The sequence below is a fragment of the Notolepis coatsorum genome (assembly GCF_963971535.1).
Source record: "Notolepis coatsorum genome assembly, chromosome: 4".
Lineage (NCBI taxonomy): Eukaryota > Metazoa > Chordata > Actinopteri > Aulopiformes > Paralepididae > Notolepis > Notolepis coatsorum.
Window position 1 is genome coordinate 108,899,922 of NC_140168.1, and position 15,717 is coordinate 108,915,638.

A 15,717-nucleotide genomic window follows, 5' to 3' on the forward strand; every position below is an offset into this window, starting at 1 on the left:
TTTGCCAGGCCATTGTTTCTAGTTGTGGCGGCGGCGCGGCGCGATAGTTAGATAACCTAGGTGGGTGGGGGGACAACCAGGATTTCACTGTCTGCGACAGAGTTGGAGAACTATCTGACTCTCTCCCTCACGCGGACACACACACACACAATGGAGCCGTGCTGCCGCTTGTGATTGGTGGAGGCGGGACCAGGCGATACAACTGATTGACAGCGGAGGCGGCGAATGGAATGGCAGACGGCACTCAGATGCAGAATAACAGCCAGGCAGTGAGCCAGGTAGTGAGGGACTCGGGAGAGATCAGAGAGCGAAAGTCAATTACCGTTGATGTCAAGATGGACAGTGGAAGAAAGAGAACGGGTGGAGGAGAGAGGGATAAAACAAAGAAAAAGAAAGGCCCTTACAGGAGAGAGTGTACTGTATTATAATAGTAAATAGAAAAATATGTTGTGCTCTTGCTTTTTTCTTTTTGAAGGTGGAGAGAGTAGCATTGCTAGTGCCACAACAGTTTTATTTGAGGTCCATAACAGTACATTGTACTAAGCAATTGTTGGCTCATTAGTTTGTGATTCACATGCACTAAAATTCACCAGAATGCAGGAAATTAAGTCTTTGTAACAAAAAATTTCCTGGTGGGGGACCCCCAGACCCCCCGCTTAAAAAGTGGCCTGATTGGGGCTATATTTCGCGCTATATCTCCCCGTATGAATTATTTCCCCAGTCCGGCCCTGTGCGGGAGTATGGTGTCTTATGCTGCCCTTATGCTGCCCTGTCAGTGATATGTTCTACCTCCGATTGATTGGTTGATTTAATACTTTATTAACAGTATGCAAAAAGGTATAGGCCTACAGTGTAATTCAATTGGCTAAACGGATAATACAAGGTATATGCCCCGACTCCCGAGGGCTGTGCATAATTAGTTTTTTTTGTGTGGTTCTTCCGTCACTGCGTTGAACGTCTTGGTGGTGCCCACTGGTGCAGTGGTAAATAAAAAAAAATACCATACTTCGGTTGATACATTTAAACTGGGTCTGTTTTCATTATTCTATGATATTTTAAATAACGAAATCAAGAATTTTTGCTGCGGTCTGAAACGAAGGCCTTCGGGAAATCCGATGTATTAGCCAATTTCAGGAAAACGGCACTTTCTTTTATTTCACCCGCTGTAATTTTTTTCTGCTGAGCGGGGTGGAGCGGGGAGCGCTTGATGCCAAATGAAGTTGAGCGCTGAGCGGCGTGGCGGCGGGATCAACATGAGCGATTAGCGGAGCGGAACAAGCCATCTAGAGCGAAGAGCGGATTTCTAGGCCGCGCCGCTCCGCTCACATGCTCTGGCCCTAAGGGATTTAAATGTGCCCTAAGGGTCATGAAAGACGATGTAAACCTTGAATTAATGTTCAGACATATCCGTCCCATTGTTCTCACGTGAAGCAGTGACTTGTAGAGGCAAATCGTTGGAATATTTTCAGCCATTTAATTTAATGAGTTATTGTACAGATTTAAAGCCTTTCCATTTCCACCTGGCACATTTGGTAACTTATATATTGCACAAAATGTAATTTGATTCATTATCATAATGTACTGTACATCATAAAATGCAGAACAGCAAAACAAAATGTATACATTGGAAAACCGCCAAATTAAATTTCATAATATAATTTTATTTGATTCTTACATTTTTCGTGTCATGCACACAAAGTGCCCAACCCTTATGGGTTTATAAGACACAAAGAATACTGTAGCAGTGTTCCGTTATTACATCAAGGTCAAGTTTATTAGTAATAAATACATTATGACTGCTGTTTTGACAGGTCTTTACTCTTGGCTACATTTGAGAAAAAGAAGAAAAAAACGCAACATTAATCCATACAGTCTGTAGACATGGATTTATGACGATACAGATATTTTCCGATATCACATTTTAATGCCAATATCGGCCGATAATATTGGTAGGCCGATAATATCGGACATCCCTAGTTAAAATGAATTGTGTTTTCTATTGAAATGATTACATTTAGTACTTTTACTTTTGATACACAAGAAAGTTCAATATTAAGCCCCTTTCCCTTGGCCATATTCACATGGCGGCCATTTTGCTCTTATGTCATACTCGGGATGGAAAGGAATCCCATCCTGAGCATGACACGAGAGCAACCGTGCTACCGCGTGAACAAGGTTAATTATCTCACTGTATTCATACTTTTTATTATTTTCTGGAAGGTTTTCTCTGTCTTCTATCTTAGAACTCTATCACTCAGCGGCTTCCAGTGGTCAGCAGTCATTGTGACGCAAGGTTTCAGTAACTGAATCAGATACTTCTTCTTCCACCGCTGGGTATATAGAATAAAATATCTATATGTATATAACGGTACTGTATAATATGTTGCCCCCCTTCTCGAATCCGGGTGTCGGCGTTGCCCCCGGCTTGGGCCAGCCGTCATACCGGATCTCCTCTCTGGTAAACAAGAACACCCTGAAGACTCTGGCAGGAGCACTCATTCAGGGGTACTACGACTATGCTTGCACCTCATGGTACCAAAGCACCTCAAAGGCGCTAAAAACAAAATTACAAACATCTCAAAACAAACTGGTCAGACTACTGCTTGACCTTACTCCTAGAACCCACCTCACCCCTGCCCACTTCGACAACCTAGGATGGCTTAGAGTAGACGACAGAGTACAACAACTTGCAATGGGCCTGGTCTACAAGATACACTACACGACCAAGGTACCCATGTACATGTCAAAATACTTCCCAAAGGTCAGTGAATACCACGATCACAACACCAGAGGGAGCTCCACAAATCATGTCAAACCCAGATTCGGCTCAAATAAGGGACTAAACACGTTTCGCAATTATGCCACATCAATGTGGAACGCCCTACCCAAAGCTGTAAAGGAATGTGGATCACTACCCACTTTCAAAACCTCTCTCAAGGGACACCTACGGGAGACTGCAATTCAACACTGGCCCCTGTAAATATCCTAACCCAATCATTCCAACCCCCTCCAATGTACAGTCATTTACCTAGTATGGTTTTGTCAATAGTTCAATGTACAATTGTGTTTGTTTGTACAGTGTCTCCTCCCCCCCCCCCTCAATGTACAGTGTTACTTGTTTATACAGTATGCCCCCCGCCCCCCCCCCCCCCCCCAACCACCTCCAATGTAAATTACCCAGTATGGTTGTCAATATCCCAATGTACCCAACCCCCCCCACCCAACCCCCAATGTACAGTTTCTACGTCAAATGTATATACTCCCTTTTCTTGACTCCTTCTGTATCACAAACAGTACTGTATTTGCAAATCTGGTATGTCATAAATGTATAGATGTAGCAGTACTGACTATCTGTATGTCATGTATGTCATATATGTCTATATGAATTGAAAATGGGGGACCCTGATGGAAACAAGACAAACGTCTTTCTCAGGTCTGCATCCCCTTAACAATTGTATGTATTGAGCCGTACTGTATTGTACCCATTCTGCAATCTGTTAAATAAAGTTTTCATTCATTCATTCATTCACTATCAATTGGCAGAGTCAGCGGGTGGAAGTCGATGGGTTGGGATTGGATGGTGTGGACAGCGACTCCTACAGGTATGTTGGGGGATGCCTGCACAGAAGAGACAGGAAGTGTGTGAGCCTCCCATGCGTTACTCCTCGCCACTGAGAGTCCGCGCTGGCAGGTGAAAAGATGCGACAGGCTGCCTCCTCGTGTACCGGAGGGGACACGTGATGAAAGGCTTCTATCCTCACTACAACCGACCAGTGGGGGGCATAGTCGAGCAACGTTCAAGACAGGGGAGGGGAGAATTGGATACATGAAATTGGGATGGGAGAAAAATAGAAAATAAGGAGAAAAAGTCGATCAAAAAAAGAATATGTTGTCCCCTAACTCCACCCACAGCATAGTGGCCAAGCTGGTTCTTTCTAGGTTCGTGCAGCGGGGGGGGGGGGGGGGGGTAGTGCAATTAGTGCTTAATAGAAATGTGTCATTTTCCTGGAAATAAAGAATTCAACATGGGGGGGAAAAAAGCATAAAAAATTACAATCAACAAACTAAGATTTAGGGCTAGATCCACAAAGAGTGGATTGCACGGTGCTAGTTGCACCCTACTTACAATTCATTATGAATTGAAAATGGGGGACCCTGGTGTAAACAAGATGAAAGTATTTCTCTGGTCTGCATCCCCTTAACACATTGTGTGTATTGAGCCGTACTGTATTGTACCCAAATTTCATTGATTGAAACTTTTAAACCCATTCTCCGCCATTGACGGATTAAGACGTCATTCCTCGCCATGCTTAATCTGCCAATGACGGATTACGCCGTCATCGAGATCAATATTTAAAATTTTCGTCATGGTATTCACATTTCACCCACGGAGTCATGACTGGTGCTGTAGATCTCCACTCAACTCTCCAGCGCTTCAATACCGCCACCTGGTGGCCGATCGGCGAGTTGCCAAACCGGAAGTGGGGCCGGAAGTGCTTGGTGTCACCCCTATTCCGTCCGCCACTCGCTATCGCTCGCGGGACTCCATCTGGACACACTGGATAATCGATCCGTTGCCATAACTCGATAAACAACATTATTTGGACGTATATAGTATTATACAACCTGGAAATGGAGCGCATAGATCAACATCCCATAATAGCGATCTTTTTGCTCCAGTATCATCCCCCATTGCTACGAGGAAGCTGCAGTGAGTTTCAGCCTTTTTGATTATTATTATCCATACAAACTGCTATGATCTATATATCACCTGTTGGTGACAGGTATACACAACTGGTTGTTAGGGTCACGTCATTCACAAATGGGTCACGTGGTGTCGTAGTAGTAAAGTCAGCTGTTCACCGGCGGGTTTCTGGAACAGTAATGATGAGGGAGTGAACGGGGAAGTCACACTTTGCTGACCGCACGCACGCTACTCTATGATAGATCATCCGTGACTCACTCTATTTTTTTTATACTATATGAAATTATGAACTGTTTTTAACTCCAATAAACTAACCAAACACAGTATCCTGGATCCGTGATTATGTGGCGAGCGGCGCGTCTGGCAGGTATCCTTATTTCCCCGTGTTAGTCTCTCGGTGACTGCAGTATGTTTGGACAGTCGCCATACATCACCCATACGACATGAATCATTTAACGTCGGTTATTGCATTATAAACGACCCCCCCCCCCCTCCGGTCACCAGCAGATGATGAGTCATCATGACGTTTAGGACCTTGTACAATTGAAATTTTTAATCTGACGTCAATCGCTATCAAACTGCATTTGATGATCTAATATATGCATAAATCGCTATAACTCACGTTCTATGAAATACTACAGAAAACGATAAAAACATATTCATACTCTAGACCGTATTTTTGTGTGAATGTGTGAATGAAAAAGTATAACGTTCCCACATACTGAACGATAGATAATTGATGTTGAATGGGCCATAGTAATGTCAATTTAGCAATACAATTTAAAAAGTTATAGCCCTGCAAAGAAGGTGAACATCTCCATAGACAAATAGAGCTGGCAGAGGACGGTATAAGAAGGGTACAATGCCTGGCGAAGAATGGGTTAACATATTGCAGAATGGGTACAATACAGTAAGGCTTAATACACACAATGTGTTAAGGGGATGCAGACCAGAGAAAGACTTTCGTCTTGTTTACACCAGGGTCCCCCATTTTCAATTCATAATGAATTGTAAGTAGGGTGCAACTAGCACCGTGCAATCCACTCTTTGTGGATCTAGCCCTCAGATGACTAAGGGAGTCGCAGGGAAGCGCTGCACCGTCTCTCCCTTCCTCTGAACACGTTGCTGCCTGCTGTCAAGATTCAAGAAGTTTATTTATCACATACATACCAGGGCATACAGTGAAATGCGGTTGGCCATGCCTGCTACGATTGTGCCAGAATACAATAGTAATAATAGTAAATAGTAATAAAAAAATAAGTAGAATAGACATGATAAAATGGACATGTTAATAAATCACTTCAAGGCAAGTTCAAGTTCAAGTTCTTTAATAGTTGTCATACAGAAGTACAGAATACTTTCATACAAAATGCTTCTTACTGTTACGCTCCAGAGACTGTGCTAGACAAGATAGTATCAAATAACATAATAAGCATGTAATTTAGAAGAAGAAAAATGAGGTCACAGTGTTCGGTATAGACATATGTACAATGTTCTGAGTTACCATATAATATACAATACTATGCAGTGTACTAATGTACAGTACTATCTAGTGCAAAGCAGAAATGGGATGAGGTACAATTTTAGGTACAATTTACAGTAAGGTGTACGAGTTGTAGTGCAATCCTTCATCAATAAATATAAAGTGTGGGGAGTGGGTGCTACAGTGTGTTTGTTTAAAGTGGGTGTGTGCTATAAAGTGTGTGGAGTGGGTGCTACAGTGTGTTTGTTTAAAGTGAGTGTGTGCGTGTGGATGTGTGTGCTATGTGCGTTTGGTGGTTGTTGTTGTGTAGTGTTCATTCATTGTTCGTTTAGCAGCCTGATGGCCTGGGGATAGAAGCTTCTTCTGAGTCTTTCTGTGCTCGCCTTGAGACTCCGGTATCGCTTGCCTGACCGCAGCAGTTCAAAGAGGCAGTTGTTCGGGTGACTGGAGTCTTTAATGATTCTCTTAGCCTTGCCCGTGCAACGCTTGTTGTAAATGTTCTGGAGGGTGGGGAGCTCCCCTCCAATTGTGCGTTCGGCTGAACGTGTCACTCTTTGTAGTCTGCTTCGGTCTTGTGCAGTGCTATTCCCAAACCAGGAGGTGATGTTGCCGGTCAAGATGCTCTCTATTGTACATGAGTAGAAGTTCTTAAGGATCTTCTGACTGACTTGGAACTTCCTTAGGCGCCTGAGGAAGTAGAGGCGTTGTCGTGCCTTCTTCACAACACTGTCAATGTGTGTGGTCCATGTCAAGTCCTCGGATATGTAGGCTCCGAGGTACTTAAAGCTGTTGACTCTCTCGACCGGTGCCCCGTCGATGCTGAGGGGGCTGTAGTCCTTGACCCCCGACCTCCTGAAGTCCACAATCATCTCCTTTTGTTTTGCTGACGTTCAGGGAGAGGCTGTTTTCCTGGCACCATCCCGCCAGGACCTTGACCTCTTCCAGGTAGGCCCTCTCGTCGTTGGCAGAGATCAGGCCCACCACCACTGTGTCGTCAGCAAATTTGATGATTGTATTGCTACTCCGCTGAGCCACACAGTCGTGTGTGTACAGGGAGTAGAGGAGGGGACTCAGAACACAGCCCTGGGGGGCCCCTATGTTGAGGGTGATGGATGAGGAGGTGCAGTTGCCTGCTCTCACCACCTGGGGTCTGCCAGTCAGGAAGTCCAAGACCCACTGGCAGAGGTCATAGCCCAAGCCCAGGTCCCTGAGCTTGGCTATGAGTATGGAGGGGACTATGGTATTGAATGCCGAGCTGTAGTCGATGAATAGCATTCTCACATAGTTCCCCTGCCTCTTGTCCAGGTGTGATGCTGCTGTGTGCAGCACATGGGCTATGGCGTCCTCCGTGGACCTGTTGGGGCGGTATGCAAATTGCAGGGGGTCCATGTTGATGGGGAGGGAGGAGCAGATGTAGCCCTTTACTATCTTCTCAAAGCACTTCATGGCTATGGAGGTGAGAGCTACAGGGCGGTAGTCGTTGAGGCAAGCAGGCTTGGATTTTTTGGGTACAGGGATAATAGTGGACTTCTTCAGGCAGGTGGGGATGACAGCCTGTTCTAAGGACAGGTTAAATATGTCAGTGAATACTGGGGCCAGTTGGTCAGCACAGACTTTTAGGACGCGGCCGGGGATGCCGTCCGGACCTGCTGCCTTCCTGATATTCACTTTTTTAAAGGTCCGCCTCACCTCATGCTCTGTTACCCTGAACACTGCGCCTCCATCAGCAGCCGACCCCCCCCCCCCCCATTGCCATGGCTTGTGAGCTGGTGTTGTTATTACCAGCATCAAACCTCGCATAGAAGGTATTGAGGTCATTTGCTAAGGAGATGTCACTGTTCAGTTTGAGGGAGGCGCCTTTGTAGTCTGTCATCGTTTTGAGCCCCTGCCACATAGCTCTAGAGTCAGCTTGTTCAAACTGGAGTTAAATTTTATCCCTGTAGCGCCGTTTGGCCTCTGACACTGTCCTCCTTACGTTGTATCGCGCCACCTTGTGGTCATTCATGTTGCCTGCCACTAGGCCGTCGTTGTATGCTTTGGTGCGCTCTCTCAGAGCTTCACGGACGGATTTGTCTACCCAGGGTTTTTGATTTGGGTAAACTCTCATTGTGGTAGTGGGGATTGTTTCTTTCACCCTAGTACAAACATAGTCCAGCACTGTCTCCGTGTAGACATTAATGTTATCTGTGTCGCGGAACACATTCCAGTCTGTGCCGTGAAACACAGACCGGAGCGTCTCCTCTGACGTCAAATCCCATTTCTGCACCTCTCGCGAGACTACAGGAGTACTTTTAATTCTCTGTTTGTACTTTGGTGAAAGAAAGATTGACGCGTGATCTGATTTACCAAAGCCACTATCAGAATGAGCCTTGTAGCCACCTTTAAATTGCGTGTAACAGTGATCTAGGATGTTACCGCCTCTGGTGTTGCAAGTCACATGCTGATAGAAGTCAGGTAATACCTTTCTCAGATTGGCGCTATTGAAATCACCCAGCACTAAAATGGCGGCGTTAACGTTCGCCACTTGTATTCTATTTACCTCGTCGTGTAGTCTGGAGAGCGCAACCTTGTTGCTGGCTTGCGGTGGAATATACACTCCGATCAGGACGATCGCCGTTAACTCCCTCGGGAGGAAGAAAGGACGACACTTGATGGTTATATATTCCAGTTCTGGGGAGCAGTGGTTGGATAATTCCTTCACGTTAGTTGGATCGCTCCAATTTTTGTTAAACATGAAGGCAATACCTCCTCCACGTTGTTTACCGGACTTTGCTGCTGTCCGATCCTTGCGATGGATAAAGAAGTGATCAGCCGGTTGAATTGTGTGGTCTGGAACCTCCGGTGTGAGCCACGTTTCGGTGAAGCAGAGAACGTTGCAGTCCCTAACGTCTCTTTGATATTGAATCCTTGCTCGGATGTCATCCAGTTTATTGTCAATTGATTGTACATTGGCTAGCAATATACTGGGTAGTGGTGTCCTGTGCCGCCTGGTTCTCAGCCTGTTACGGACTCCAGCTCTCTTTCCTCGTCGTCTGGGTCCTCTTTTCCTGGGATCAAGGAACAAAGGATCTGGTCCTAATCTCCGGAGAATTTCTTCAGGCCATTGTTGCGGTTCGGAAAGCTGGTCCAGTGAGTAATCCAGTTGGTAAATTTCCCGTAATCCAATGTCTATGAGTGACTGACGGTCATATACATTAAATGCACCAACAGTTGGTACAAACAAAACTCTAAAAACTATAAATATTAACAAAAGTGAGCACAGTCTCGACGGAGCGCACAGACAGGCAGCCGTTCGTTGCGGCGCCATCTCCGCACTGGGTCCTATGTACATTCCTATACAATATACAGTTTTATTTGATTTATTATGTCCCTATGCTATACTGTTACTAACTATACTATGCAATGATGTGTCTTGTATTGTCCAGGAGCTGGCGGTGGAGGAGGTGCTGGTGGGCCTGTCCCTGCTCCTCCTGGACGCCTCCGCGGCGCAGCAGACCGGCCTGCTCACTCTGGGTAACAGCTCACTGACTCTCAGCCCTCACACTCTGTTACCGGCCTGCTCACTCTGGGTAACAGCTCACTGACTCTCAGCCCTCACACTCTGTTACCGGCCTGCTCACTCTGGGTAACAGCTCACTGACTCTCAGCCCTCACACTCTGTTACCGGCCTGCTCAGTCTGGGTAACAGCTCACTGACTCTCAGCCCTCACACTCTGTTACCGGCCTGCTCACTCTGGGTAACAGCTCACTGACTCTCAGCCCTCACACTCTGTTACCGGCCTGCTCACTCTGGGTAACAGCTCACTGACTCTCAGCCCTCACACTCTGTTACCGGCCTGCTCACTCTGGGTAACAGCTCACTGACTCTCAGCCCTCACACTCTGTTACCGGCCTGCTCACTCTGGGTAACAGCTCACTGACTCTCAGCCCTCACACTCTGTTACCGGCCTGCTCACTCTGGGTAACAGCTCACTGACTCTCAGCCCTCACACTCTGTTACCGGCCTGCTCACTCTGGGTAACAGCTCACTGACTCTCAGCCCTCACACTCTGTTACCGGCCTGCTCACTCTGGGTAACAGCTCACTGACTCTCAGCCCTCACACTCTGTTACCGGCCTGCTCACTCTGGGTAACAGCTCACTGACTCTCAGCCCTCACACTCTGTTACCGGCCTGCTCAGTCTGGGTAACAGCTCACTGACTCTCAGCCCTCACACTCTGTTACCGGCCTGCTCACTCTGGGTAACAGCTCACTGACTCTCAGCCCTCACACTCTGTTACCGGCCTGCTCACTCTGGGTAACAGCTCACTGACTCTCAGCCCTCACACTCTGTTACCGGCCTGCTCACTCTGGGTAACAGCTCACTGACTCTCAGCGCTCACACTCTGTTACCGGCCTGCTCACTCTGGGTAACAGCTCACTGACTCTCAGCCCTCACACTCTGTTACCGGCCTGCTCACTCTGGGTAACAGCTCACTGACTCTCAGCCCTCACACTCTGTTACCGGCCTGCTCACTCTGGGTAACAGCTCACTGACTCTCAGCCCTCACACTCTGTTACCGGCCTGCTCACTCTGGGTAACAGCTCACTGACTCTCAGCCCTCACACTCTGTTACCGGCCTGCTCACTCTGGGTAACAGCTCACTGACTCTCAGCCCTCACACTCTGTTTTAAAGGCCCAGTCTGTGATCCAAACGTAAATAAATGGATAACCCCGTCACCAAAATTGCTTAAATATCTCTCTTCTCCCTACTCTCTTTTATCTCCACCTCCTCCCTACTTATCTCTCTGTATATCTATATCAGGGGCGTTTTTAGGGTTAGAAAACATTGGGGGCTTCAGCCCGGCCACCCCCCCCCCCCCCCCCCCCCCCACGCGTTTCTTTTTTTTTTAAACACAGAAATACGCAATTTTTTAGTAATTAGAGATGAATACTGAATAACTAGAACCATTAGAGGTTCTCAAAGTGAGGTCCAGGTCCATGAGAGGGATCTGGGCAGTCCCCATAGAGATTTCAAAGTTAACAGGACCAAATCATCAGTTTCTTATTTATTTATTTAACCTTTATTTAGCCAGATAAAACATTGATCTGGTCCAAGAAGCCCCAACAGGAGTACATATATACACATATATATACATATATATACATATACTGTACATACATACACACATATACACCAATAACAAAATAAAAACACAGTTAAGAATCATACACATAAGCAAGTAAACAAACAAACATATGCACAGCCTATGTACAAAAGAAATAAACAGTTAATCTCTAGTCTTTACAGTTTTCTTCAATTGCATAAACACTCAAATCAAAAGTATTACACAATTATCAAAACCTTACACTCAAGGAGCAAAATATAGGCCCAGATTTGCACCCCTACAATGTCAGCCTCACACTTTTTGCAAAACAATACACACAGTGATTTGCAAAACACTAAACACACTTGCATTACATTAGACACAGAATGTCAAATTACCACACATATGAGCCAATTGGTTAAACTGCAGCCATCAGATGCACAAACACACCATTGCTTAATTGTAGATACACCAATCAGGTTTAAGCACTATAAAAATGCAGCAGGTGAGTTCAATGATGCAGACTGATGAAAATATACATTTTCTCCCATTTTCCCAAATCAGTCAACATGGAGAATCACAACAAAAAAGTATCTTGCCAGATCCAGCTAGGCAAAGAGATAATGTCTAGTATTTTCTGTTAAAACTTTTTCAAAAAAAAATGTGTTGTACTGTAATTTTAACCTGTACTGGATACAGTATTTTATGTTTGTCTGAGATTTGCTGAGCTTACAGTGTTATGCACATAGTAGCATGAAAACTGGGACATGTATTGTTGTGATTCTCCATGTTGAAATGTTGACTGATTTGGTTATATGGAGAGAACATTTATATTTCCATCAGTCTGCATCATTAATTTGGGTATATGGAGAGAAAATGTAATTTTTTTCATCAGTCTGCATCATTGATTTGGGTATATGTAGATAAATAAATTATATTTTCATCACAGCATTGGTCTTGTGTAGTGTTTGGTGAATTTATTGTATATTTGCACATTCTCTGCGTACTTCACTTACAGTACTCTAATCACTGAGAAGTAGAATTGCTAAATGTGTTTTAGGTTAAGCACAGCAGTGTGTGTAACTGGTTCAAACAGAATTAAGTCATATGAAACGTGTGTTCATATGGTAACAAAATGTAGTTTTTATAAATTAGTGTATGGTTTTGACAAGTGTTTAATTTAGCAAAGGATCTGATGTGTTCTGATAATTGTGTGTGTGGTTGTGCTAATTGTGTGTTTTGAAACACCGGGCCCCGTTTTCAAAATCATGCTTAGGCAATCGAAAAAAAACTGTATTGTGTGTTTCATTATATACATGTTTCAGTCTTCTCATAAAAAAAAATTAGATTTTTGGGTCTTTTCCTGCCTTTGGTCCGCTTTGCATTCACATCTCAAATGAACCGCAGCAGGGTTCACTTGCAAGAGTGAATGAACTTTCACACCACCCCAAACCAACTATCCGAGGAAATGAACCAGGGTTCGATTAAAGCTTATTATAGGACACTGGACATGGGTATGGATGGCTCCAGGTGCTGCTGCGTTAAAGTGCACATCTTCAATATCTGTACTATTTAAAAGCACAGTGCAGGACACACTCAAAGGTTATCGCACCTCAGAGATGGCAGTGGACATGTATGACAGGACAAAGGCCATATGTAATGGCCTTTGGATTGAGGAACATACTACCAGCCAAAGGAGGAAGCAGAAAAGGATGGACGAGTATGTAGTTGAGTCATCTTGTGGCACAAGCTCAGACCTCAGCTCAGGAGATCAGCTGAGACAGAGACTGTTCTATCCAGTCGTCGACAGAATGCTGCAAGAGCTTGAGAGCAGGTTCTCATGAGTTGGATAACAACTTATGAGAGGCATACAGGCATGTTATCCAGCCTCAGACCAGTTTCTCTCAGTGGAATTGCTGCAACCCCTCGCCACACATTACAATATCCAACTATTGCCAGAGGAGATCACAGTTGCAAAGTGTTTCCTGGTCAGGACAGGCAGAGATGCAGTCCCTACTATCCAAAGTGTCTTTTCCCTCCTGGATGATAATAATAATAATAATAACATAATAATAATAATAATAATAATAATAATAATAATAATAATAATAATAATAATAATAATAATAATAATAATAATAATAATAATAATAATAATAATAATATAATGCATTTGATTTATAAGGCGCCTTTCAGGACACTAAAAATAAAGTCCACAAATCGGTGAATGAAAAAATTATAGGATCAAATGAAAACTACTTACTAAAAATGGATGTTTAAAAGTACTAAAAACCAACAAAAAATACAAAACACTAACAAACATTCAGCACAGACAATGGGGATGCTGACATTAAAAAAATAAATAAAATGTAAACATTTTATTTTTATTTTTATTTTTTTTAGATCCAGGGCTAGGAGAGAAACATCCGGGGCTAAAGCCCCGGAAGCCCAGGGCTAACGACGCCACTGATATATATCTCTCTCTTCTCCCTCTTCTCTTTCTCTCCACCTCCCTACTTATCTCTATATATATACATATCTCTCTCTCTTCTCCCTCCCTACTTATCTCTATATATATACATATCTCTCTCTCTCTTCTCCCTCCTCTCTCTCTCCCCCCTCCCTACTTATCTCTCTCTCTCTATATATATATACATATCTCTCTCTTCTCCCTCCCTACTTATCTCTCTCTATTAGGGATGTCCGATATTATCGGCCGATATCTGCATTAAAATGTGATATCGGGAAAATATCTGTATCGGTTTTCAATTTTTTTTAATATTTTTTTTACATTTCTATAACCTTTATTTACCCAGGCAAGCAAGTAAGAACAAATTCTGATTTTATTTATTGTCAAAAGTATGCATAATGTTGTGTTAATTCCACAACAAGAGATATGTAATGTTAACACTTTGACTGCCATGAAACGTGTTTAGACGTCATTGCTGGCCATGCTCAAGTTGCCGGAGGACGCTGTACAGCGTCCTTATATCAATATTTCAAAAATCTGCGATCGGATTCATATGTCCCCTCCGCTGGCCTGAGATCCACCAGCAGGACCCACTGAGCTCTCTGGCGGTTCAGGAGCGCCATCTGGTGGCCGATCGGCGCAATCGCTTAACAGGATGTGCCATAGAGGTTGTGCTAGACGTCCGTAGTACTTCCGGGCACTCGCTATAGGTCCCGGGACTCTGGCTCGTCACGCTACACAGTGATCGATTGCCAATAACTCGATAAACAACATGATTTGGACGTATATACCATTATACAAGCTGGAGATGGACCGGGTAAATTTACATCCCATAATGATAAGACTTCTACTCTACGATGATCGCCCAACGGCGCGCGGAGACTGGGGTGAGTTTCAGCGTGTAACGTTACCGTCTTCGATACTAACTGCTATTATCAACATTTGACCCACATTAGATGATTGGTATAACGCTGCCCACGGAATTATAAACATCCCCTAGCCCATCCGGTCAACATCAGATGACGTGTAGTAACTTCTAGAAGTACGTCTAGTTGGAATTTTTTATATCGCGCTGATTGCCATAAAACTGTATTGCATCATCAATATAATGCATTTGGGGCTATAGATCACGTTCTGGAGAAAGCTGCAGAAAGAGATGAAAACATACTTATACATTAGACCATACTTTACTATGAATATGTGAATGAAAAAGTTTAACGTTGCTACACAATGAACAATACATATAGGACTTTGAATGGGCCCTAATAATGGCAATGTAGCAATAGAATTTAAAAAGTTATAGCCATGCAAAGAAGGGGTACTTCTCCATAGACAAATAGAGCCGGCAACCTATGGTATATCATGAATTTAACCCAAGGCAACCAAAGTGTTAATTACCTGAAATTATTCCATTTTTTGGGGGGGGGGGGGGGGCTTGCATATATCGGTATTGGTTGATATCGGTATCGGAAATTAAGAGTTGGACAATATCGGTATATCGGTATCGGTAAAAAAGCCAATATCGAGCATCCCTACTCTCTATATATACATATCTCTCTCTCTTCTCCCTCCTCTCTCTCTCTCCCTCACTACTTATCTCTCTCTCTATATGGGTAACGCATGTATTCCCGGTAACCTGCCCCATTTCTAAGCCATATAACCCAGGACGTTATACGAACAACATTAAAATATTTTCTCATGTCAAGAATGATTGTTATAGATGCCAAATAATTCACCTTTAAAAAAAATACATCATGTAATGAGGGATGGCGGACCTCTAAAGTTGACCTAAGTTACCGGGAATACCAATTCACTATCTCCTCCAATTTAAGAGAGAATAAAAATCCGGGTATGGGATATGAGTCAACATAGTTCATGGCCTTCAATTGATAACAAACAAAAAAGGCTTAATTTTCATGGCAGATGCATGATATGTTTTGGGCATGATCTTGGCACCCCAATGAACAACCA

At 44.0% G+C, this 15,717-nt stretch overlaps 1 protein-coding gene across 1 annotated transcript in view; it reads left to right on the plus strand.

The window, feature by feature from the left end:
* The window catches only part of focad (focadhesin), a gene marked incomplete at its 5' end in the record, with an annotated part of 227,009 nt that overhangs the window by 95,259 nt on the left and 116,033 nt on the right, over nt 1–15,717 (plus strand). Inside the window, 6 exons of the mRNA XM_084312069.1 lie at nt 9,614–9,757; nt 9,989–10,093; nt 10,213–10,317; nt 10,437–10,541; nt 10,661–10,765; nt 10,865–10,884. Of these exons, the coding sequence (XP_084168195.1) occupies nt 9,614–9,757; nt 9,989–10,093; nt 10,213–10,317; nt 10,437–10,541; nt 10,661–10,765; nt 10,865–10,884 (584 nt within the window). The remainder of the gene's footprint in view (nt 1–9,613; nt 9,758–9,988; nt 10,094–10,212; nt 10,318–10,436; nt 10,542–10,660; nt 10,766–10,864; nt 10,885–15,717) is intronic.